Source organism: Chrysoperla carnea, chromosome 5, assembly GCF_905475395.1.
Source record: "Chrysoperla carnea chromosome 5, inChrCarn1.1, whole genome shotgun sequence".
In the NCBI taxonomy this organism is placed as follows: domain Eukaryota; kingdom Metazoa; phylum Arthropoda; class Insecta; order Neuroptera; family Chrysopidae; genus Chrysoperla; species Chrysoperla carnea.
In genome coordinates this window covers 9,674,753-9,699,799 of record NC_058341.1, presented here as the reverse complement: position 1 = coordinate 9,699,799, position 25,047 = coordinate 9,674,753, and the positions used below count along the sequence as shown (strand labels likewise).

General features: G+C 29.1%; 2 protein-coding genes across 2 annotated transcripts in view; one reads left to right on the top strand and one right to left on the bottom strand.

Moving 5' to 3' along the window:
- Nucleotides 1–2,976: 2,976 nt before the first annotated feature.
- On the bottom strand, nucleotides 2,977–9,525 carry LOC123299741 (serine/threonine-protein kinase HSL1-like). Its single transcript, XM_044882069.1, has 6 exons — nucleotides 9,333–9,525; nucleotides 8,551–8,932; nucleotides 8,209–8,413; nucleotides 6,312–6,769; nucleotides 5,593–6,153; nucleotides 2,977–4,385 (listed from the first exon to the last, which is right to left on the bottom strand). The coding sequence occupies exons 2-6, from the start codon at nucleotides 8,711–8,713 to the stop codon at nucleotides 3,340–3,342; spliced, it is 2,433 nt and encodes an 810-aa protein (XP_044738004.1). The 5' UTR covers nucleotides 8,714–8,932; nucleotides 9,333–9,525; the 3' UTR covers nucleotides 2,977–3,339.
- Nucleotides 9,526–11,822: 2,297 nt separating this feature from the next.
- LOC123300961 (long-chain-fatty-acid--CoA ligase 1) overlaps nucleotides 11,823–25,047 on the top strand; it is a 36,442-nt gene continuing 23,217 nt past the window's right edge. The window contains exons 1-3 of the mRNA XM_044883650.1: nucleotides 11,823–11,981; nucleotides 12,084–12,131; nucleotides 15,186–15,340. Coding sequence (XP_044739585.1) covers nucleotide 11,981; nucleotides 12,084–12,131; nucleotides 15,186–15,340 — 204 coding nt within the window. The 5' untranslated portion in view covers nucleotides 11,823–11,980. The remainder of the gene's footprint in view (nucleotides 11,982–12,083; nucleotides 12,132–15,185; nucleotides 15,341–25,047) is intronic.

Genomic DNA, 25,047 nt, shown 5'->3' with positions numbered 1-25,047 from the left:
AAAATGAACACAATTTATAAAACCCCCGAAAAATGCGATTTTTTCCTTGTAGTTCTCTCCAAACTGAATCAATTTTCTTGAAATTTAGAAAAACAAACAGCACTCTTCATTAAATTATCTTCCAAATCAAATCAAAATTGGTTTATCCGTTTATGAGCTACGATGCCACAGGCAGACTTAAATTTAACAATTGGCGAGCCGTCTGTTAAACTGTCTAATGTTGATATTCTCAAGATCACAATATGCTACTTTTTTTTAAACATCTTTAAAATGTCATATTCAAGAAGAAGACGAAGTAACACTTATTTCAAGATATTACTTCATTAACTTTCTATTTTCGTTGTTATCAAAATCCTTTCTACACGTTCCATTGGATAAAATTGTTTGTGGATTCCAGAGGTATGTTTTTTCGAGGAAGGAATATCGTATCTTAAAGATTGGGAAATGTTAATGAAACAATAATTGGATTTGATAGGCTTGCAGATGTAAAATAAATCGATTATTATTTCGGTTATGTTGAAAAATATTGCAGTTTATTTTTTATGATAAAAGACATTATTAAACAAAATAATATTAGAGTGATTCCAAAGTAATTTTTGTAGCTTTAAAATTCAATTTACAGGTTGTGTCTTAATGACTTCTTTGATTTCGTAGTCGTAGAGTATACGTTTTTGATTTGCTAAATAACACTATATCTTTTCACTTTAGTATTTTACGACCCGTAGGCTTTTCAAAATCGGAAAGATCATTAAAACTCAACGTGTGTTGTACAATTTGATAAAAATACAGAGAAACGTTTTTAATGGAAAGTCATTCAATGATTTTCAACAATCAAGTATTACACATAAAATTATTTTGTGAATTTTCTAATTTTTAATCTGAATGACTTTTATAATACCGGGTGTAATGAAATCATTTAACACAATCTAAATTTGTTAGATATTATTTAAGGTTTTATGATTGAAAACGCAACAAGTATGGTCGATTCGAAATCTATTCGATCACTTCTGCTCATTTCCATTTTTATGGAAAAAATGGATGTGTTTTTAAGAAATATAGCTCAAACTCTAAAATGAAAAATTTTTATTCTTAGTATCAACAAAATTTTATGTAAAATGATTTGTTTGGACACCCAGTATATATTTTAAAATTTGAACAAAAGCGTATAACGAGGAGAATTATATCAGGACAGTTACCCCTCTCTGGACAAAGTTTTGTATACGCTTATGAAATTAGCATATAGTAAATTTAATTTTTCACATAAATAATTTCCAACTCTAAAATTTGTTGTTATTTTTAAAAACGTTGGTTCTTTTAAAGCATAACAATTTCAGTGTTTTAGTAAACATTTAAAAAGAAAGTTAAGCTAGAATACTCTTGAAAAAAGATAGCTCTGGTGACTGTGAATCTAATTTTCGATTAGAGTCCTAGATCTTTCTCACTCATAAGACTTACAGAGGTGTTCTATAAATGCTTTGCGCTAGTTATGTGATTTTTTTTTAATAATATTAGCTAGCTCCTGAATGTTTTTATTTTTTTTTGGTTTTAAAACCATAGCCACCATTTTTCATTAAAAATTGGATATCCCTTCATCGATTACATGTATAATTATATAAATATAATGGTTTTTTATTTATTTATCTCAAATTAATAAATTTTAAGACATGGAAGAAATTTCTCATCACTAATATTTTAATGTGTCTACGAATTATAAAAAAAATGTACTAAATATGCCAACAAAATGCACTGAATGGCATAGAATTTAGATCAAATATAAATAATTCGATAACACCGTTATTTGGTATCGAGTATGATAATTTCAAGCCCTTATTCGTAACAAAATGAATCTTTTTTAGCACAATAAATCGTTGATTGCGTACTTCAAAATTGTACAAGACACGCCCATAGAGATAATACCATAGAGCCGTAAACATAGGAAAAGCAATAAGTGAAATCTTGATCAGGTAGAAAGAGAGAAATTGTAGATGATCTACCTTCTTTGCCTGGCAGCCAATAATAATAGCAAGTAAAATGAAACTCGCATGTTTTGCACGACAACACATGTTTTGTATATACTTTTATGGTTATAGCAAGTATAAGAGAGGCGAAGATTGATCTTAACCTATTCTCTCTCTACTGCAAACAATCTGTTTGGCGGCGATTTTGCAGCTCTATGGTATAATCCCTATGGGCACGCGACGCTCACAAAAAACACAGGGTAAGTAATACGATATCAAAATAACTATTTGTATTTGGATCAAATTCTCTGCTGGTGAGTGTGTTAAGAAAAAACCTCAATTTTTATTTGTTAATTGCATATTGTATTAATAAAATCCTTAAGGGGGTATTCCTTTCCATCTGGTGTTTATTCTTTCTTCTTTGTGCTACCGAAAATTTAAAGACATTGAAGACCTTTGTCTTCACTTACTGTTAACCGAGAGTATAATAAAAATCCCTAAAAACATTCCTACAAATTGGTAGTGACATATTCAAGGTTTTACCTGGCTAACAGGGGGCGGACTAGCCGCCATATGGGAGTTTAGGATAATTCCCGGTAGACTGGCTGTCAAAAAACGAATATTAAATTCCTAATTAAAATGTCTTTGAATTTCCTATCAGTCCGCCTCTTTTGGCTTTAACAATAACTTTACAACAACTTTAACAAAAAATGAAAACCTAGGTAAAACCTTGCCCTTATTTCAAATAGGAAATACCCCCGTCATAAATATTAAAATTGAAACATACATTAAGAGCAGTATAAAGTGCCATTTTTTCAAAATCTTTATTCTGAACATATAGTGTGCCACGGATAGAGGTAACTATACTTGTAAATTGCGGAAATTTACAGGTATAGTTACCTCTATCCGGGGACACACTGTATATTTAAATGAAAAAAAAAGTCGAATAATAATAATATATAATAAGTAATATTTTTATCATATTTTGAGATTAATTATTAAAAAAAAAAAAACTAATTTTATTAAACGATTGTTCTTTTTTCTAAATACACGTAATAGCGTACAACGGACCACAAAATATAACCACAACATTGTCCGTCATACATCTTTGTTATTTTTGTTGAGAGAGAGAAATATGTAGATGAAAGTGAAAATGGTATGCGAGAGAGATAGATAATAATGAGAGCGAGTATGAAAAACATGAAATTACAAAAATTTGTCAAATTTAAAAACAACAAAGTTAAGTGGGGGGAGAGAATAATGTATAAAACAAAAAAAATAATAATGAAACAAAACAAAAAAAAAGGTAAACCATTGGTAATTAATAAGTATGATAACAATTAATTAATTAAATCTAAAACGTAAAATGGACGACCTTGTTTTAAATTTTTGGTAATTTCGGTGCACGTATTAATGGATTTGCTTGTTCAATAACTTTTCTACCTTCTGTTTTATAATCGTATTTGCATCCATGTACTTCTGAATACCTATGTTGCGAACAAAAATGATCACCACAACGGCATGTATGTATTGTCGCTATATTTAATTTTTTACTACATTTCTTGCATCGAACTCGATTCGATTTCTTTTGTTTGATTGGTGGTAACGTAACTATTTCAGTACTTTCTTTTTTCACAGCTAAATCATCTTCTTTATTCGAACTATTACTAGTAGGTGGTGTATTATTACTTTCAATATTTTCTAGGAAACCTTTATTTTGTATACCAGATAAAGTTGTAGTCGATTGATGGGAAGATAAAATATTTTGATTACTTAGAACATTTTCGAATTTGGTTAATTTAAAACGATTCGATACATGATGACCATCATAACAACATGTTAGTCCACCACCTCCAATACGACAAGATGTTTTATTTGTTGAAGATACTCGGGGCCAACTACAAACCGTTGTATTCGATGTTGATAACGATTTTAAGTTATTATTAATTTTATCTAGTTTCGAACTTGATGAACTGATGTATTTAGTTCGTTTAAATCGTAATTTACTTCCTTTTGTAGACGCCTCTTCTGTTTCATAACACTTTGTTGATGATGTTGAATTTAAATTTAAAAATTCACAAAATTCTCTACTTAATTTATCTGGTGATGTTTTAGGCCGTTGATCATTTTTTAATATAAATCGAGCAACACGTATACGATTTCGAGCACTATTTGTACCGCTTGTAGTTGATACACGAGTTGGTTCACGTGGTATTTGTGATATTGTAAATGTATTTGCATCGGGTGATGGGACACTTATTGGTCCAGGAGGTGGATTAAATTCAGATTCATCATTTACTACATTCGTTTCGGAATCTTCTTCTAGAATTGCTATACTTGATGTTTCATGAACTGTTGTTGTTGTACAATTTCTATCGGATATACTAAGATCTCCTTCATTTGTGTTGTCATCAATTTTTCGATGTGCTACAAAAAGAAAATTAAATTTATTTTTTCAAAATTTTAATTGTAAATTGATTCGGAGAAGTAAAGGTTTTAAGTTAAAGGTTTTTGAATTGACAGTGAGGTAGCGTGTAGACTAATTTTTATAGTTCTTTTTTATGTTACCTGAACCTAACACCCTGTACGTTTCTGCAGAATCAAATAACAAAATAATTGTATGGAGGTTTCATCGTCCTCCATACAGGCCCTGCAAGTGAGATCATCAGATATCCCCAAGTTATGAAGATGTTAGTTCAATCGGCAGGGTTCTATCCCTGTATTCAGATCAATCTGACTATGTAATTCAGTGCCAGGCGATTCAGTTCCTGGAAGCATTCATAAACTATCCTCGATTGGAATGTTGACGCCTCAAGGGTCCGAAGAGCTGCCTGACTATTAAAGAAGATGCCGATATGTGCCTCGCTGTAACCGTTCGTCTTACAGGTCTCCTCTCATAATAGCGCAGATTTCTGATTGTGAAACCGTCGTATATTGACTAAGAGAAATCGATTTCTTTATTGTAAGTCATTAAGTCCCGGCACCGGATAAATCTTCGGATTTGGATTCATCCGGGTATGGTCCGGGAGGGAGTAAAAAGTTAAGTACATCTCGATCCCAATCTTCACGGGAAGGAATTACTCGTAAATTTGCAATAAAAACGGTAAATCGGAACAGTGGAAGGCTGCACCATTTCCACAAATGGAGTAACAGTCTTCAACCTGTTCTTTATACACACATGACCTATGTTTGTCCTGCAGTGTCGGTCGGCAGCTGTCATAGCTTCCGCTTCAATCATTAAGTGAATCGGCGTAATACCAAGAAGCGCGCCCTGCGTAGCCGTAGGTGTTGTTTGCAATGGCTCCTTTGAACTCAACAGGACATTTTTTTAATCGCGAGCCTATGGTTTAAACATTTTTTTAATCTTGAGCCTATGGTTTATAAATTGTTATTATTGATAAAAGGAAATAAATCCATGAACCATAAAGAGGAACTGCTAATAATTATTGATAAAAATCACTAAATTAACTTTATAAATATTGACTAAAATCTCTAAATTATGTTCATAATTATTAATAAAAATCACTCTTCGTAAAAACTGTTACAAACAATTAAAAATTTGAATAAAAAAAAAGTTGCATTATCATTTTGAATTTGATTATGTTAAGTAAGTAAAATATTGTTCTATACTTACATCCTAAAGTTTGTCTAAGTTCGGTTCGTGTTAATTTTGGATAATATTCATTAAATAAATCATTCGAAGTTTCATCATCACCAATCGATATATTCGAATTATTACGATCAATAAATGCTGAATTTAAATCATCCGTTTCATCATCATCTTCATCCAATACATCAATATCATCGTCATCATCATCATCTGGTGCGTAATGATTATGACTAGCAGATGCTTCATCTTTTCTACTACTTGGCATCAATATTCGTTTAATTGATTCAGATGATTTTAATTGATATTTTTTACTATGATAATTATTCATTAAATCATTATTATCATCGTCACTTGAATCGGAATAAACATTATGTAATTTATATGTTTTGTTTACATAAAAATTCCCTTTCAATTGACCAGTTGCACCTGAACCTGTAGCACCAGCACCTGCTGTAGTACCATCTTCGTAGGTTTGTGATGTTATTGAATGTTTTGATGATTTACGTGATACAAATGCTGAAGAATCATCATAATAATCCGAATTTAACCATTGCTTAACTTTACTTTTACCACTAGATTTATTACCTGAAATTTAGAAATTAATCGAGTTTTAATTTGCACAAATGGCCATCATTTCTGAAATCAGCGCATTCTAAAACATATAATTTAGTAAAAATATCTCATGCAGCTGACAAATTTTTTTTTGCAGACCTGTGTCATCTTTTTTTTTTTTTTTTACTAACCTTTTTCCGTGTATCGTTTCATTTTTGTTACCGGTTTCAAATCAACTTTCGACTTGATTAACGTATTCGAATCCAAAATTGAATCATTTGTTGTTTGTTCTTGATCTTGACTACTAGTAGTGGTAGAAGGAGGTATAAAATTACTATCAACGCTACTATTATTACCATTTTTATGTAATTTTTTATATTTTTTAATATTTAATTCTTCCATTTTACGTCGTAATTCAGCCATTTTATTGAATGTTTTTTGTTTATAATCCATTGTTGTATGCGATTGTTGTGAATCTGTGTCCGTTCTCACATTTATACGAGAACGTCCAGATTTACGTAGATCAGATAATGATGAATAGGAACCATCATTATTTTCAACGACTTTTAATAGATTGATTGTATCACCTTCTCGATATATTAAGAATGTGATTTTACAACCGGCGGGTACTTTAGCCATCATATCATCTCTGGAAAATAATAAAACAAAATCTTTGTAACTTAATTCTTCTAAAATTTTATTTATTTTTTAAAAACAATTACCTTTCTCTGAAAATATTAAAAATTCTAGGAAAAAGTCAGCAAGGGTACTGTTCTAATATTGGTGTGATATACTTTACGAATTAATACCAACTTCAGAATAGTGCAATCGCTGTCTTTTTATAGAAAATTTAATAGAATTTAAGAAAAGGTTCAATGTGTTTTTTGTCTGAAAAATCGAACAAAACTTTTAAGTGAGCTATTATACAGAAATACAGTGGAATCTCAATAAATCGAACCTCGCTGTCATTCCCTTCCACTGAACCCCTAAATACGCGGTGGTATCTCAAATTATTTGGACTTGGAAACTCAAATAAAATGTTATTTCATTACGAGGTATTGATAGTACATTTTTAAATTCTGTAATTCGAATTTCAAAAAAAAAAACTCCGTCTAAGTCATAGTCGCGTCTTTCTATGTCGAAATTTTAGCAATTAAATCCTCTATATCTCAAACTACTTGTTAAGTCGAAAACTCTATTACTCGAATTTTTTTGCATTTCCCTTGACGTCGATTTATCGAGATTCCACTGTATATGGTCTTTACGCGTAAAACAATTTTGAACAGTATTGCAACTTAGCTTTGCTTTCAAACTTAGATTTACCACAAATTTTTATAGCCTAAAAGGGACTTTACATTACACTGTAAACTTTACATTACACTCAAAACATCAGCAATCGAGGGACAATAGCCTAGTGCACCGGCCCCGAAGGAAAATTTTTTATAGGCCATTGTCTACGGATTGCTCGCTTATAATCAAAAATTATGTTCAAAATGCTATTCTGAACGTAATGTAAAAACATCAGCCATGTATAAGATCGTTGTTTTTATTCGATCAACCCTTTCCACTTGGGGGTGGCTTGGATCGCAGATGTCCCCGGATTTCTAGCTGATGTTTTGACATATTGTTTTTAACATTCTGTAAACATTAAGAGGGGTACCGTAAATGTGTCGCTATCACCTATCTCTAGGGGTTCTCTTGAGAACAAGCGTCACCCGAACGCGAGAGGGGTCCGTGTGAGAGATGCTATTTTAAACAGATGAAACCCACAGCTTCTTCGTCGGGATTTCTCCCAGGATTTATGGATTCAAGGTTCGGGCCCAAACATTCTGAACCTGGCGACCTGCAGATTTCGGCAGATGTAAATAACATGTATGGAAGTTTCATCGTCCTCCATACCTACCCTACAAGTGGGATCATTAAAGATCTCTATGTTATGAAGGAGGTATTTCAATCGACAGTGTCCTGTCAAGGGTTCTACCACCCTTCTCAACTGTGCTCTATTAAGTTTCAGACGAGCACACCCTATGAACAACCTTACTAGCAATGCATGAAGTTTACAAACAGAAAAAAGTTAATAAAACGTACCTAGTTGTTTCCACAAAATCTTTTATTTCTCGCCATATTAAATGTTCACTTCTGGACGAAGCACGACGTGTACTAATAGGTCCTCCACGCATTCCAAGCACCAATTTTAGGGTACATCCTTTTGTAATACCTATTTCCTTTAAATATGTATTATTATTCAGTTCTTTATCACCAAGCAGTAAATGTTGTTGATTAATTGGAATTCCTGTAAAATCATTACGATTAATCACCTAAATTTTTAAAGTTATTCATTCTCTGAATGCTTCTCTTGGATAACACACAAGACATGCTTTCCCCTGAAGAATAAGCCCAAAAAACTAATAAAAAACAGCGAAAAAGTACCTTCATCATGATGTATCTTATTTTTAATCGACAGAATCGAATCCAATGGTGATACAATCATTTCAAAAGCGGTGCCAGTTAAAGTTTCAATAAGGAGAACCATTTTCTGTTCATTGTCATCGTATTCAGATGATACGGTCTCCAGAAATCCATTTTCAGACATTATCAAAACAAACAAAAAAAAACACAAAAATATTTTTTCCTGTCTGATGTCACCACAAATAATTAATTCAAACACAAAATATATAGCAATTAAATAATTGAATGTTTTTTTTTTTTTTTTTTTTTTTTAAATTATGAAAGATGTAATTAATAAATCAAGTCTGTCCGTTTGAAGAAAGGTAAAACCTATTTTCTTTTCATGTCTACACAATGGCCAAATCTGAAAACAAATTCTAAGGTTATACAACACAACACACAAAAAAACTCGCTAAATGTGGGTCGAATACTCGAATTACGAACATATTTTCCTTTCATTACCCATTTTGATTTGATACATTAAAAAAAATTAATTGTCAAAATGTTTTTGTCAAACATTTTACGTATATGTCTATAAAGATTTATTATTAGATTTTGGTCGTAAAAATAAAAATGTATATTTTTGTACTTACAGCATAACAATTCCTATTCGAAAAAAATGTTTTAATTTATAATATAAAATTTTTTTTTGGCATTTTTTGTTTTCTATGATATATGAAAATTTAAAGTGAACAACATTTTTAACATTTATTTATTACTAGGAATATTATTAAATTGTTGACGTAAAAGAAAAAGTTACTTACTACTTTTGGTGTGTTTATTTTGTCATGTTGCAATTTACTTTTTTTTTTTTTTTTGTAATAATTATTCTCTATTATTCCGTCGTAATCATGAATCATAGAAAATAATGATCATGATCATTTTGTTTGATGGTGTTTGAGAGAATATTTAGGTATTTTTTTTCACTGAAAGTGCATATAAAATGTTTACTTTAGAATTGTATGGAACAGTCTAATTTTAAATTGGAACCAATTATTTGAGATAGATTTATATTTCTATCTCAATTGATTGGAACTGATTTGTAGTGCAGTTCTTTGGGTTGAAAATATGTCAATTTTATGAAGTCTTCAATCTAGTAGTCACTTGTTTTACCATATTGAAATAATCTAACAGTTGTTTCACGTACGCAGACAGTTCTCAGTAGTCAATATAGATATGGCAACATGGCTTAAATTTTGATGTTCCTTATTAAAGTTAGGTTAGATTAAAGTGGCTGTCCTGGGGTGGGACACATTGGGTTTCTTGTGATACTGAAAAACAGTTGGCCTATCCTCGGCCACTACTCTATGAACAATTAGAAGTTGTTTAAGAACAGCAGGAGTGCTTTGACGTTAACGGACTTCAGGTTGGAGAGGTCGTCAAAAAAAAGGCTGGCTCAAGTGAGTCCATCTCCAAGAGCTGAGCAATGAATAGAGAAGATGAGACATCATTTCTTCCTCCTACCCATTGTGACAGCTCTTTTTTTCGATATTCCTAGCTAGGAGACGTTTGGCTTGATTTTTAAATAATTTTAGGAGTGTTTTATGCAAAAATAAAACTACAAATATTGTCCTTAACTTTTGTTCGAAAACTTGGTAAAGCTCTACATGCATGTCAAGTTTTACATTTTCTTACAGATGTGGTCGTATTTTGCTTAAAGAATCGTACTATGTATAGCTTAGTTGGCGTATTTAATTTCACGTTATTTTAATCGCTCAAGATTTTCATTTAGCGCCAATATTTAAAAAAAAAAAAATTTGCGGTAATTGTTTAACTCTAAAAGATTAAAAAAATTGATTTTTGTTACATAAAAATAAAATAATAGTGCTCAAATTCGAAACTGATTACATAATTATTTAAAAAACAGTAGGTCGTACGTTAAAGGGAATCTGATTTTCATAATTTTTTGATTAAAATTGCATCAGAAAGTAATAATTAATATTTATCTTCAACCCTTTTTAAACAAGAGGGATAATAGGACCTATCTTGTAAACCGTTAGAGATAGAGGGTTTACCCGTGAGTGCGCAAATTATTTAGTATGTATTATATAGGAATATCAGTTATGTATGTGTGACATGTATGTATGTGTAATGTGACAGTGTAATCAACACAGTCTATTCATGGTATTTCAACAATTAACTCTGGCAATTGTTTGTTTTCACTTGTTTTAATAAAAAACTTAAATAAGTAATGAATTTAAAGTTTGATCTATAAAGCCGGTTTATTATTTGCGCATATTTCTTAAAAGAAAGGAAAAGTAGCGAACAAACGAATCATCGGTCCCCGAAATGTAGTCTTTATTTACAATAAATTCTGAATTTTTGTTCGAATTTGATGGGGCTAAGTGTTTGTAAAGGAAAAATATAAAAATTGCATTATTACGATTTGATCAGTAGATTTCGATTAACTGTAAAATACAGAGGAATTGTAATAAAAAATTAAATTAAAAGAAATTTTAATTTTTTATTAATATTGATTTTTTTTTAAACTGGCTTTATTTAGAGGCAAAAATTAGTATAATTAATAATATTCGAAATTTAGGGACAATTTCCTGGATAAACTCTCTACTATACGTTTCCCTTTCATAAATTCGGACTTGGTTTCAAAGTTTAATGTTAACAATTATTTCCGCGTTAACCATTCTTATTTATCAGCATATTTCTACATATTTTGAATCTGAATTTCTTCGAATCCACACGTTTAGAAAACAAATTTTGTACCAAATTAAACTCGAAAAAATTTTCTAGGTTGGTTAAATTTTATCGAAAAAAAAACCCGGTTTTCTCGAAAGAATGCGTGCGATATACATTTCTATATATTATTACACAAGCATATTATTATACATATATATACATATATACAAACTAGAAATATCGATTTAGTGGCGCGACTGTTCTACGTCACAAATACACCACCAATAATATAAAACTGATGAAATAAAATATTAACCAGTTAAATATAAATAGTTAAAGGTATAAAATGTGTCAAAGTTTTTAAGTCCTTTGACATAGAAAATAAATTACTGTCATGATGATCAAAAACAGTCCATGACACATAAATCGGGAACGGCGAATACTATATATAAACGTGGTTTACATGGGTCTCTAAAATTTAATTTATAACCAAAATAATTTAACAAAAAATTATGTGAAATATTTTTTAAATAAATAAACTAATTATTATGAATTATAATAAAATTAGTTATCAATTATTTAGTGATAAATTCAGTTCTAATACCGATAATAAAAAGTTTTATTTCCTTGGCACAAACATTCTAACAAAAAAAAAAATGTGTTGAAACCTCTCTGATTAAATTGTTTTGAAAATAATCTTTATTTTTTTTCTCTCCAAGTATTATTGTTATTATGTTCAGAAATGAATTGTTATAAGCATTCGTAGTACCTGAAAATAAGTACGTTTGATTTTTAGAGAAAATTTTAATACTTCTTATACTTTTTTTAGTGATTTTTTAACTTAAAAAAATTTCTTTTTTGTTTATCGATTACGAAAAAAGTGGTGTTTGGGCTTAAATTACCTACAATCATGAATATTACGGGAATAAGTAAGTTGAACATTTTTTAATACTTTTTTTAATTTAGTTTAATTAATATACTTGCGCAGTTTTGAATATTTTAAGCCGGTTTAATTAACCTTGAACAGGAAAACGTGCAAAAAAAAAATTGAAATTTAAAATGCCGGCTAATTGTTGCGATTTCCGTCTTTTTTTTTTTCGTACAGGTTATGGGCCCCGTATTTTGGTGAATGCTCTACTAACCTATTGTTACGTCACCATGCTATATAAGAATATTACATAATAATCTAAAATAAATTCTATATAATGGAATCTTTTTTACTAAAAAAATACTAAAAAAATTATTTTTTATATTCAATTAAGTTTAGGGGTGGATTAAAAATAATAATAAATTATTTTTCAACCGAGATTAGGGAGAATTTTAACAGATATATTTATTAAATTTATGTTTTAGTTTTTTAATATATTTATTATTTATTTTAAAATACAGTTTTTTTAAAACGGGGATAAAAGGGGCTAGAAACTTTCAAGAATTACATAATGCTCTGTAACTCAAGTGACAATTAATTAATTTTATTATAATTTTTCAATGAGGAAAAGATTAACTTTTTTCATTTATATTCAATTTATTTGTAATCAATGATATCAGTCTTATTACCTAATCCAAATAATCAAATTTTAAATCATATAGGAAAAGTTTTTGTTTTATACCAGTTATAACAGGACAATTATGTCAAAATTTTAAATTTATAACCAAGGTTAGTTTTGGGGGTGAATTTTACAACCATTTATGCTTAAAAAATGAGAAATTCGATAACTAGTTTATTTTGCGATTGACAAAAAACGGCTTATAGTTTTTTCTCAATTTAACTTCGCTTAAGGACGTTCTTATCGAAAAACTTTATCGACATTATCGAAAATGAATGCCTTCACATTTTAAAAAATTCCAATTTTGATTAATTACATGAAAACCCTTGGTTAAATTTTTTCAAAACACTATTTTCTACGTATGATAACATATCAAAAATTCAGATTTTTATCCATACATTGCCTTAACTGTCCGATCACCCTTAATTTTGAAGGTTTTTTAAACAAATTGAGCTTTGAGGATTAATAGATTTTAATTTTCATAGAAAATAATTTGTCGGAGCTATAAATGTACGATGTTTAACTGCAGGGTATTAAATTATTATTTTTTTTAAAATCTCTGTTAGATCTCATAATGCACCCAACATTTAAAATAGTGAATTTTAACCACATGAGCTAAGGATTAGAGTTGGTGGTTTTATGGTTAAAAATGTAAATGCATAATTTTTTGTTGAGATTAATTTGCTAGAGCTACAAATGTATTTAATTTAAACGGATTAATAGAAAAAAAAAAAACTGATTTGATTTGAAATATGTATTTAATTTAAAACTAAAATGGTATTTGGGAGGGACTCCGCCCTCATAGAAAATTTTTTGACACGTTCATCATCAATGTACGATGTTTCATGGGATTGCAGTTTTTATAGAGAATTGAGTTTTTTGCAAGTAAAATATCATTTACATTTTAAGCTATTAACCCGTCAGCACTCGCGTCAATCGTTCGATCGTTCTGCACTTGCGTCAAATATTTGGCGCGTTAAATATTCTTTAACTTTTTTGTTTTGGGGCACTAGCTAATTAAAAGTAGTTTGATTACGTGATTATTGAATGACGTTTGATAGCGAAAATATAAGTAGAGCAGGGAAATATTCGAAATAATTAAATTTATTTTAACTAATTTCTCCATATTTCTATTACATGTTTTTTGAGTACGACGTATATTAAACTAACGAAAGTACACGAACAGGTCCAGAAATATTAGTCCGAAGTTAAAATTTTTTTGCTTATACCTTTACTTTCGTGATGAGAGAAATTCTCACAATTTCTCAAAGCTATAGATAGGTTGAAAAATCTGAAAAATTCATAATTCGAGGATAGATAAAATTATATGAAGAATTAAAAAGTTTCAACCAGATTTGAAAAATATAAGTTATTTATGTTTTAAATTGGGCGTAAGCAAAAATGCTTATAACGCGAGTACTGACAGGTTAAATTAAATAAACATTGATACTTTAAATAATTAAGTTCTATCTATTTCTTTGACTAATTTTAAGTATGAATAATAAAAGATAATGCATCTTTTATAAATAAATATGTATTAATGTATAAATGTATTGTGTATATAACAAAATTATTTACAACTAATATGGGAATACTTAAAAAGTAGTCCTGTCGCTTATTAGTTCAAAAATATGATTTATCCAATTTAATTTCATTTATAAATGTTAAACCTTCACTGCTTTTTAACCCGAATATAATCGTATGTCAGGAGTCTGAACCTAACGCAACTTACATCAATTATTGCAATTACTTCAAACAATAATTCGAGCCTAATGCGTTTATCTTACTTCATGTTTACTTAAAAAAATAACGATTTAAAAAGATGCTTTATTTTTTATTCGCAAACTGAATGCTTAGGGTAGCGGGTTCGATTCCCGCCGTCATAACAAAAATTAATTTAATTAATAGTTGTGATGAGCTGGTGTAGGGCATGAAGGAGGTACTGCACTCAGCCTCTGAAAATAATTGAGGAGCTGATAAATGAAATTATCAGCGGAAAAGTGGTATAAAACACATAGGTATCACAATGGTATAGTCTAAGTGTGTCCTTCATGGACAGCCAATATAACCTAACCTAACCTAACGTAATATATCTCGGTAAACATTTCTGCAAATTTACTCATTCTAAAAATTTCAAATTTATCGATATTCATCGAGAAATTATCCGAATTATAAATGATAATTAACTAAAACCGATGGGATACCTATTTTCCCAAAATAATTTCGTATGTAGCTGCTGGACTATACTACAATTTATTAAAATATTTTACAAACACATAAATTAATTAAATCTGCATGTAAATTTCCTATCACAATATTTTATTTATTATTATTATTTTGTGTTCTGAATAAAAATAACATATAAAATTCATTTTAATTGTTAATAATAATAATAATATTTTATTATTTATATATTTTTGTGTGTTATTAATTTAGTGGAAGAAATGGATCAGTATATGCATTACGTTGGTGGACCAGCGGGAGCAATAGCATTAACGGGTGTTGCAGCGGCTTCAGCATTCTATCTAGTTAGTCGACCATCCTCCGAAAAACCATTAGTTGACCTTATGTGCCAAAGTCGTCAGTTACCGGTAAGTGAAAAATCACTTTTTATGTATTTATCTCTTAGGAAGCTATTGTTATTGTTGTTTATACGATACTAGAACAGCTGCAAATTTGATAAAAAGTCGATAACTTCTTCTTTTTAAGATTAATTTTGAGACAAACTTAAAATTGATGAATATTTTGACACTTTAATTTTTAAGGAGTGAAAGAGAATGTAGCTGTATGCGGCGTTCGTTCTTTATGAAAGTGGAAATATTAACGATATCTATGATTTTTAACGCAATACCATAGATAATAATTAATTTAACTTAACGCAGTGTCATAGATAGTGTTCATATATGGCTTTTATTACACCTATATTTTATATGTCTATAGATTTTATACCGAAGTATTTAATATAACACATAAATGGTTCAATGCAGAAAAAACTCTGCATTAAAAAAATAACTGCAAAATACTAAAAATTTTTTGGTAAAATAGTAATTACTAAAAAAATTTTAATATTTTTATTAGAAAAGTTATGAAATTATTAACTTTTTATTCGATCAAACATTTGGTAAATATGTTTATTGCATAAACATTTTGTTAAAATAAACAAATTATCATGAAACCCGATATTGATAAATAAATATAATTGATTGCTTAGATAAGGCGTCCTCCACACTATTTTACTGAATAATAGTTTGGACTCAGGATATATTTTGAAAATTTGTAGAATATGACTATAGTTTTATGAGGCTACACACTTTTCCTAAATTGGGTTGAATTTGCGTATGATAAAGCAAAATCAATTTTTTTGGATTTTGATGACGTCATAGGAACTTAGTAAGTTATAGTGAAATTTCTTCGATCTGAATGACCTTTTTTTTTAAATTCATTAATATCTGAATATTTTTACCACTCTTCGAATTAGTAATTCGCTAATATTAATCGGTTTATCATGTCATTTTTTTTTTCAAATGAAAGTTCCAAATTTTTATGAAAAGGACATCCTTTATAGTTGGATATTGAACTCATAATAAGTATTTTTAATATCCATCCAGAATTTGCGCATGACAAATTTAAAATATCAATTAAAGTTTTTATTAAACAAAACACTTTATCAGGGAATTTTCTCTTTAAGAAACATTAGCTATTGCTTTTGCATCATTGATTGAAGTTTACAAAAAATTTCTTCAAATATTCTTCACTCGTACTTAGTACATGATGAAAATGACACTCGTTAAAACTTTCACTGAATATGACACTCGAATTCCATAATGGAAAAATTCAACAAATGTTAAATTTATTTGTTATTGTACTTAAAAGGGAATTCGCTTAGCTTCCATTGCTACCAGCGTGATGAATTTTTCTGTTTATATTTATAATTAGTATTAATTAATATTGAAAAAAATTAAAGACTCAATAGACGCCCAAGGTTAGACTACATATTTTAGGTCAACAATAAATATTAATTTTTTTATAATATTTATGAAAATGTAATACAGTGGTTTCTAACCCGAAAATTGGGTCGAGACTCTCCTTCCCGATTCCTGAATCCATTCTCATCAATTGTTAGAATTCTTCTAAAAAATATTTATATAGGGTTTGGAGGCTATTTTGCTTGTCTCTTTCCCAACAAAATGAAAAATTGGAATGAAGACTCTTGCACTTGACTTTTTGAACCATATACTCTTCAATTTTGCACGAAGATTCCCGATTCACTCGATATTTGCAATGAGTGAATGAATTTTCCAAATGCTTATCAAATGCCTAAGTAATTTTTTTGGAGAGATTTTTACAATTAAGTCCAGACCCATTTTTTGGGCTAGGAACCGGTCTACAATAAGGCTATCAACCTATTAAAGTCTTTAACTGTAATCGATGAGATATATTATTTTTAATCTGGCTGTTTTTAATACTTTTGATAGATAAAATTCTTTAGTCATATTACAATATTTGTTTATTTACAGAAAGCTTATATTATTGTGTCTAGCAGCTGTTTTATTATAAAGCTTTGTATCCGATAACACCAAGCTAATCCGGTTATGAACTTGTTTGAACAGAAAAATATTTATTTTTATTTCAATTGTATTTTAAAATAATAATTTAAAATAATAAATTTTATAAGAAAAATACTCTATTACAAAAATTATTACGTATTTGACGTTTGGTTTGATATCTTAAAAATTATCAATTCTTTTTCTGATTTTTACGAAATCCTCTGTACAAGAAAATATTAAAATCATTCCCATTTGATGATTCGATCGATTTTGAACATTTTGGATCAAAATTATCTTAACCAAAGACTTTTATCGAAACTGGAAGCATAAAATTTTGCTCGGTTTTTTCGATTTTTAAGTCGAAAAAAAATTTTTTGTCTGCAATTTCGATAAAACTTAGAATATTGTGCAATTTTGATCCATAAAATTCAAATATCGGGTCCATTTGATGATCGGATTTTTAATTTTGATGATATCTTCCAAAATACCATACTTAAGGAGCTTTCTCGGATCAATTTCAGTCAATTTCTCCAAAATTAAGTATTCGATCATCAAATAGACACGATTTTTGAATTATATGGGTCAAAATAACCTTATATACTGAGTTTTATCGAAATTGGAGGCAAACAATTTTTTTCGATTTTTTGTAATTTTTTTAAGGGGTACCCCTTTGAAAAAATCGAAAAAAATTATTTGCTTCCAATTTCGATAAAACTCAGTATATTATGTCATTTTGACCCATAAAATTCAAATATTGGGTCCATTTGATGATCGGATGCTTGATTTTGATGATATCTTCTAAAATACCATGCCTAGGGAGCTTTTTCGGATCGATTTCAGTCAATTTCTTAGGAAATATCTGGATTGTCGTGACTTTCGAATCTTAATGACTTTGGAAAATTAAAAAGCCGCGATAATTTTTTTAATAATAATTTTACCAATTAGTTATCCATAAACACCTTTTTTATGTTTGATATAAACATCTTACATTACTTTTAAAATGTTTTGTCGTAAGAACGCAACCAATGAAACCCATCACTAAATTAAAATATAAACAAGTCAATTGACTTTTAACACGAATATAAAAAAAGACAACCATAGTTCAAATACTTTTAAATAGAATGAAATAGATTGATATTCAGATAAATTAAATGAAATTGCCCATCACTAATTCACCATCTGACACTGACTATGTACGCTTGTGTCAAACATTCAAATCATTTGTTTACCACTCATAAATTTTATAGTTGACGGTTGATAATTTTTAAATTTATAACATAAAGTATGTCGTGATTATTATATCAAAAAAAACTTTTAATTAATTATTTAAAAAATGTATCGTATGTGCATGCAAAATAATGCAAATAGATGTTACGAAAATGGTGCAGTGGTATTTGGAAATACATATAAAGCATCACATAATATAATTGTGCTTACTAAAAATGGTCACAACGAGAAAAATATTGTAATTACCATCGATTCTTCATCATATAATTTAAAATTAACATTATCCGATGAATCGGATGTGTTTTTCCTGTATGCAGTAACTATAACTCATGAAGATTATCTAATTTTAAAAAGTGAACAAGGTTTATTAGTGAATTTTCCCGATTTCTCCGATCAAATCATCAATTTACTTCAGCAATGCGGTAATGGTAAAATATTTTTACAATTAGTTATGGGCAATTCGAATAATATTTATAAGTTAGAATTTATTGAACGAAATGATTTTAAAAATTTAGTACATTTACAATTAAAAGTTTTTCCTTGTGAACAAGAAGCAATTTTAGCAAATATTACGGAAAAATTAAATAAATATAAAGAACACGTACAAAGTTTAGAGAAAAAAAACGATTTATTGAATGTCGAAGTTGCAACGTTAATGAAAGATAATGAAGCGTTATGTAAAGGAATCACGGATGCCGAACAGAGAATACGTAGAGAAAATTCAGAAATTCTACATAAAACTGAAATCGAACATAAGAAAAAGGTAACGGAAATGGAAACACAATTATTAAAAAGTATGGAAAATATTCAAAATTTAAATTCAACGATTAAAGATTTAACGAATACACAGAAAACGTTAAAAACACAAATTAATCAATATACAACCACGATTGAAAATATGAATCGTGAAATAACACGATTGGAAAATGAATTAAAGCAATCGAAATATCAAAGTACACAATTTGAGGATGAAAAACGGAAGAAAGAAGTTGAATTAAGTGCGGCTCGAACAAATATTGCGGTGTTAGAACAATCGTTAAAGGAAAAAGGTGATGTTATAGCAATGTTACGTGATACAGTATCGAGGAATGAAAAAGAAATTGAAGCTTTACGAAGTAGTTCAGCAATGAAATCGGAACAAGAACTGAAGTTAAAAGTTGCTTTACAACAAAACACAGACGATTTAAATAAAGCAAATCAAATAATCGTTCAAACGAATACGAGTTACGAGCAATTAAAAAAGAAATTTACACTTGTTAGTAAAATTTTAGTTACTTTAGAGAAAAATCATACTCAATTGCAAGAAGATCATGAAAATGGGATGAAAAATATGAAAACTTTACAAACGAAATACGAAGAACAAACATCGGAATTTAATAAAATGAAAAATGAACTTAAACATTTAATGGAAGTCTTAAAAGCAAAAGATGAGAATATTATCGAATTGAAAAGCTTATTGGAATTACGTGAAGAAAAACGAAGTAAAGAAGTCACACCGAAAGTTCAATCTGTTGTACCTGCAGTTATTTCGGAATGGAAACCATTACCAAGTCCGAAAACTAAAAGTAATGATGATGTAGAGAATAATTCACCACGTATGGGTGTTTTAACATCGTGCAATCGTATTAATCGTCCTTTACAAATTTCGAATAAAAAGGGTAGTAAATTTCCATCGTCATATTTCACGCAACCAGAAAATTTGAATCAAAAATCGTAAAGATTTGTTTAGTCTTAATTTATAAAGTACTTAAAAAGAATGATTGGAGTTGTCCATATAATTCGTACCCAAAAATGGGTTGGAGGGCATATAGCTTAGCATACCATCCATAAATATGCTAAATTTACTTAGGTAATTATAACTTACTTATGCTAATACAGATTCCTACAAAGGGCCTTTGTCCTGGTGTCAATTTCAATGTATCTTTCATTTAAATTTAAAAATGTGCAAGAATAAATGATTCATAAACATGAAAGATATAAGCAATTTAATAATTTTTTCTATATTTATCTTGCAAAACAACTTTTGATATGTAGCCTTTATGACAATCTTAGGTTATGACGTCACTACGTGCTATTTCCCTTTCTTTCTATTTGTACATGATATCCAAAAATTGATTCCTCGCGATGTTTTGGATCGATAATGAACGTCGTTTGAGGCAATAAAAAAATTTTAGGATAAAGGCCTATTACCATTGGGCTAGGCCAGGGATTGTAAATAATATAGTGCGCGTGCCATTGATGGCAAGCAACACAATATTTTGGATACGCCATTGATCACAAAGTTCATTATTAAGTATTATATTACGAACGGGTGCTTGTTTGTTATTGTAGTTACATTGTGGACTGCAATTGCTAATGACGTAGAGTTTGTTTACGCTAGCATATTAGTCAATTTCGTTGACAAAATTGTGCTACGGCACGTCTATAGCCTCATTAAACATTTTGTTAGAAAAAATAGGTTCGCCACTCCTGGGCTAGTTGTCTTAACGTCTAAACGCAGTCATTATCAATTTTTTGTGTTTAAAAAAAAGTTAGATGGGGTGGTATCGCGACTAAAATTTAAAAAGACTGATAATATGTGGAAAACCAAAGCATTGATGAGATACTTGAATTAAATAAGTAAATTCGTGTAAAATATTTAGCGAAAATTAGGTATGTTATGGATAACTTCTGGCCAAGGAAAAATAAGGGTACATTCTTTGTTGAAAATTATATCCTTGATTGTCATGCTATGCTACAATCTCGCTGGTAGTCACTGTATCTTGTTCCTACTTAAAATAACGTTTTAAATAAAAAAATTAAAATTATTTAAATTAAATTAAAGGCCTATGTAATTGATTAATGTATTTACAATATTCAGGACTTCTTTATCGAATATTAGACTAAGGGATTAATGTATTTACAATATTCAGGACTTCTTTATCGAATATTAGACTAAGGGATGTCTTCATCGTGTCCTGAACTCGATAAAACGAACTTGATTGTCATGATATGATGCATATTGTAAGTTATAAAGTTATTTATGAAATGTACAAAATTAATAAAAGTTACTTAAATTTAATTACTTTTCAGAAGTACATCTTTTTGATTTCCTTTTGTAAAATTATTTATGATTTCATTTTTAAACAAAAAAATAGTTTATTTTATTTTCAAACTTTTAAAATGTATATTCAATTAGCTTATGTTATTTTGTTAAGTAACTTGATTGATTAAATACGTTTGTTTTGTTGAGTAAGTACATGAGTAAAGTTAAAAGGTGTTGATTTTTTCATGTCTAAAATTAAAACATTAAAAATATTTGTGTTGATGCTTCATCTTTATAAGCTTTACTTCTCTTTATGTCCCTACTAGCCTAGATAGATATGTATGTGATTTTCTATTTATAAATCTGGTATTAATAATAATATAATAAAACATATGTAAACAACTTGCAATTTCTAGTAAATAATTTTATTATGTAGTTCGGAAGAGTTATTCGATTTTTTTCTATTTGAACGGTAAGGACGGTAAGCAAATACGTCTTCGTTTGGCTAACGGTTTGGTTCGTTTTCCCTTGACGCAGCTAATAACTGTAGATTAATAATGCAACGAAGTTGGTTTCCAAAATACTCCTTAAATTTAAAAGTCTCTTTGTGATTTGCCATTCGTGAGTAAATTCATGATAACCAAAAAGACTTGTTACGGTGAAGTGAAAGCCTACATCCTCGAGCTATTTTGTATTTTTCCTGTCCATATTTAATATAAGCCTGTGAATTAGATTATATTTGAATAATTTGCTTTATTATTTGATGAGTTCATGCACAAAGCGATGGGGGGCGACGAGCGATATGCGAATAGTGACTGAACTGTGTGAAATAATGACTACGTTTAGCTGAAGTGAGCGCTCATTTAATTTACTGAGCGGTTGCTAAAAAGAGTTTCGGTACCCCATCTAATTTTTCTTTAAGGTACATGAGGCTCAAGCATAGATGAGGGGTTACTATTGAAAAATCTATGGTCCAATAAACCTCAAAGGATGCCCTGCGATATCTAGGGCATAGGGCGCTATCTTTATCAAATCCGACAATGGAAAAAAACTATTCTTTGAGCTTTATGATTGAACCATACATTTTCAATACTTAGGTACATCATTAGCTGCGCCAGCAGATGTGCGCCACACTGCTTCTTTTGATAATCACATGCGATGAGCGTTACCCATTGCTTTGTGCATGAATTCATTATCATAGTTGATTTTAGCTGGGCTAAAATTTTGAAGATGTGACATTTATTTTTAAAGTTTATAAATATTTTAGAAATTTACGGGTAATATTTAACTTTTCATGCGAGTTCGTTAAATTATTACAAATATTTTATAGAATTTTCATTAGCTTTATTGTAAATTGAATTGAAAATATACTTCACTATCTCCTGGACTAATTTTTAATTGTATTTTTGTTTTTGTGAATTGAGTTATGTACACGTTGCGTAAGAGAAATAAGATAAAAATAAATTTTTGTAAATTATATTATTATGCCTTAGCTCATTTCGTCAGTTTTTTTTTTTTTGAACAAAACATCTGTTTAACAAATGCATGTTTTAATTTTTATGCAATCTTATGAAAAATGGGTTTCTTTTGTGCAATAAATGACCTACAAAAAAATTAAATTTACAATATAGTTTTTTTTTTGGAAAGAAACTCAAAGCCATGCCCTTTGCTTTTATACTCAGAATTTATATTCCAAGTTTCATAGCATTTAAACCCGTCGTCTCCTAAGTTTTTTTTTTTTTTTTGAATTACTGAGGATTATGACTAAACGAGGTTCGAGTTATCGAGGTTCCACTGTAGTATAGTGGTACTAATCTAAAAAATTTACATTTTCTTCTCTCTTGGGTCATATAATGTCATTTCTGTTTCATTTATTCACACTGGCTGGAAAAATTAGCGTGAGGTGAGGTATTTTATATGAAATATCTTAATAAAAAAAAACATATTTTCATGACGTTTATCGTTTCTCCATAAACAATACACATTATCACACCTGTTGAAATATGTAAATTTTTCAACGCTAATAATATATTACGTATTCGAAAAGATTTCCGTAATCACAACGTCATTATACATCAAGCTTAATATTAACGGAACACCTTTCTTCCTTCGGATGTTAGATATACATTTATATACGTAGGTATTTTCGATATTATGTGAGAGTGTTGGAAAAACAAGGTTACTTAGTTTTTTCGTTAGTCTGATGTAATACATTATATTTGGTAGATGGGGAACAGGTGGGGACTTAATACATCACATCGTTAATTTTTTTTTTTATATACTATGTGTTTTTTTTTGCAAAATTTATTTATAATACGTGAATGAGTCAATGACATAACTTTATAACATGAATAAATTTTAATCGAAATAGATTTTTATCGAATAACTTCCTAAAATCATTGAAATATACATTTTTTTTTACATAATATTTTTAATGTTCACTTGTAAATATACAAATTAACTTGACGAATGATTTATTCGTTTTTTTAAGTGTTTAAATTCATTAGCACTTTGAATTTTTATAAAGCCACTTTGTTCGTTTGACTTTTATTGAAGCTATTAGACAAAAGCTACACACATTTTTGTTAAATTCATTTTTGTTATCTGGGAATTAGTTGATGATATGGACCACAAGAATTTCATTCCTTACACCATTAAGTACATAGACTGGGCATCGCCTATCTTTCCGTACGGTCAGAGGTGTGCCAACATCTGGCGTAATTGCTTGGGTCAGTCAGGGACATTTATCCAAAAAAATCCATTTGGCATTTTCACACTGCCGCCATGATGGATTTGGCCCAAACAATTACCTCAGTTGTTAGCACATTTTAAATGGTTTGACCTTTGACGCTCTTTATCCTCTTTAGATGGAAGGGCATTAGTTTGAACTGAAGTAAATTTTCTTTTTCGAGAAGATTAAATGAATTAAAATGATGACAGCATACACTCATTGTTAAGGTGCTATAATTATTAAGAATTAACTTAAATTGGTAATATATCGTTTTTCCTCGATTTTCATTCAATACTAATTCAAAAATAAACATATCTAACACTGACCTTTAAAATTTTAATGATGTATAAAAAATATAAACAAATTCTCGCTTAGATAATGAACTATCATTAAAAATCTCTACTCCACTATAATTAATAGAATCATTTATTTTTGTCATAGACTAATAAATTATTTTTTTTGACATTTTCAAAATATAATTAATTAATTATTATTGTAAATTTTTAAAATATTTTTAGGGATTATGAAAAATTCTTTGAGCTTGTACAGATTTGAGCATGTGATAATTAAGCTTGTGTAGGTAGGAGCTTAAAACAATGCCATTTTTTTTATTTTCACCGTTGATATTTTTGGCCGATTGTAATACTAAAATCTTAAAATATGTATGACAGCTTAAATTTGTAATATTAATCCAGGTTTTCGCTAGATTCGAAGTAGTTTTCGAGATACCGTTGAAAATTATTTAATTGACCAACCGTAAAATAAACC

Bases quoted from the DNA above. Each gene is read 5' to 3' on its own strand.
- LOC123299741 (XM_044882069.1), bottom strand. From the start codon at position 8,713: ATGTCTGAAAATGGATTTCTGGAGACCGTATCATCTGAATACGATGAC. The intron at 6,154-6,311 runs GTTAGTAAAAAA...TCTAAATTTCAG, and splicing joins GAAACGATACACGGAAAAAG to GTAATAAATCTAGTGGTAAA. The intron at 4,386-5,592 runs GTAAGTATAGAA...TTCTTTTTGTAG, and splicing joins ACTTAGACAAACTTTAGGAT to CACATCGAAAAATTGATGAC.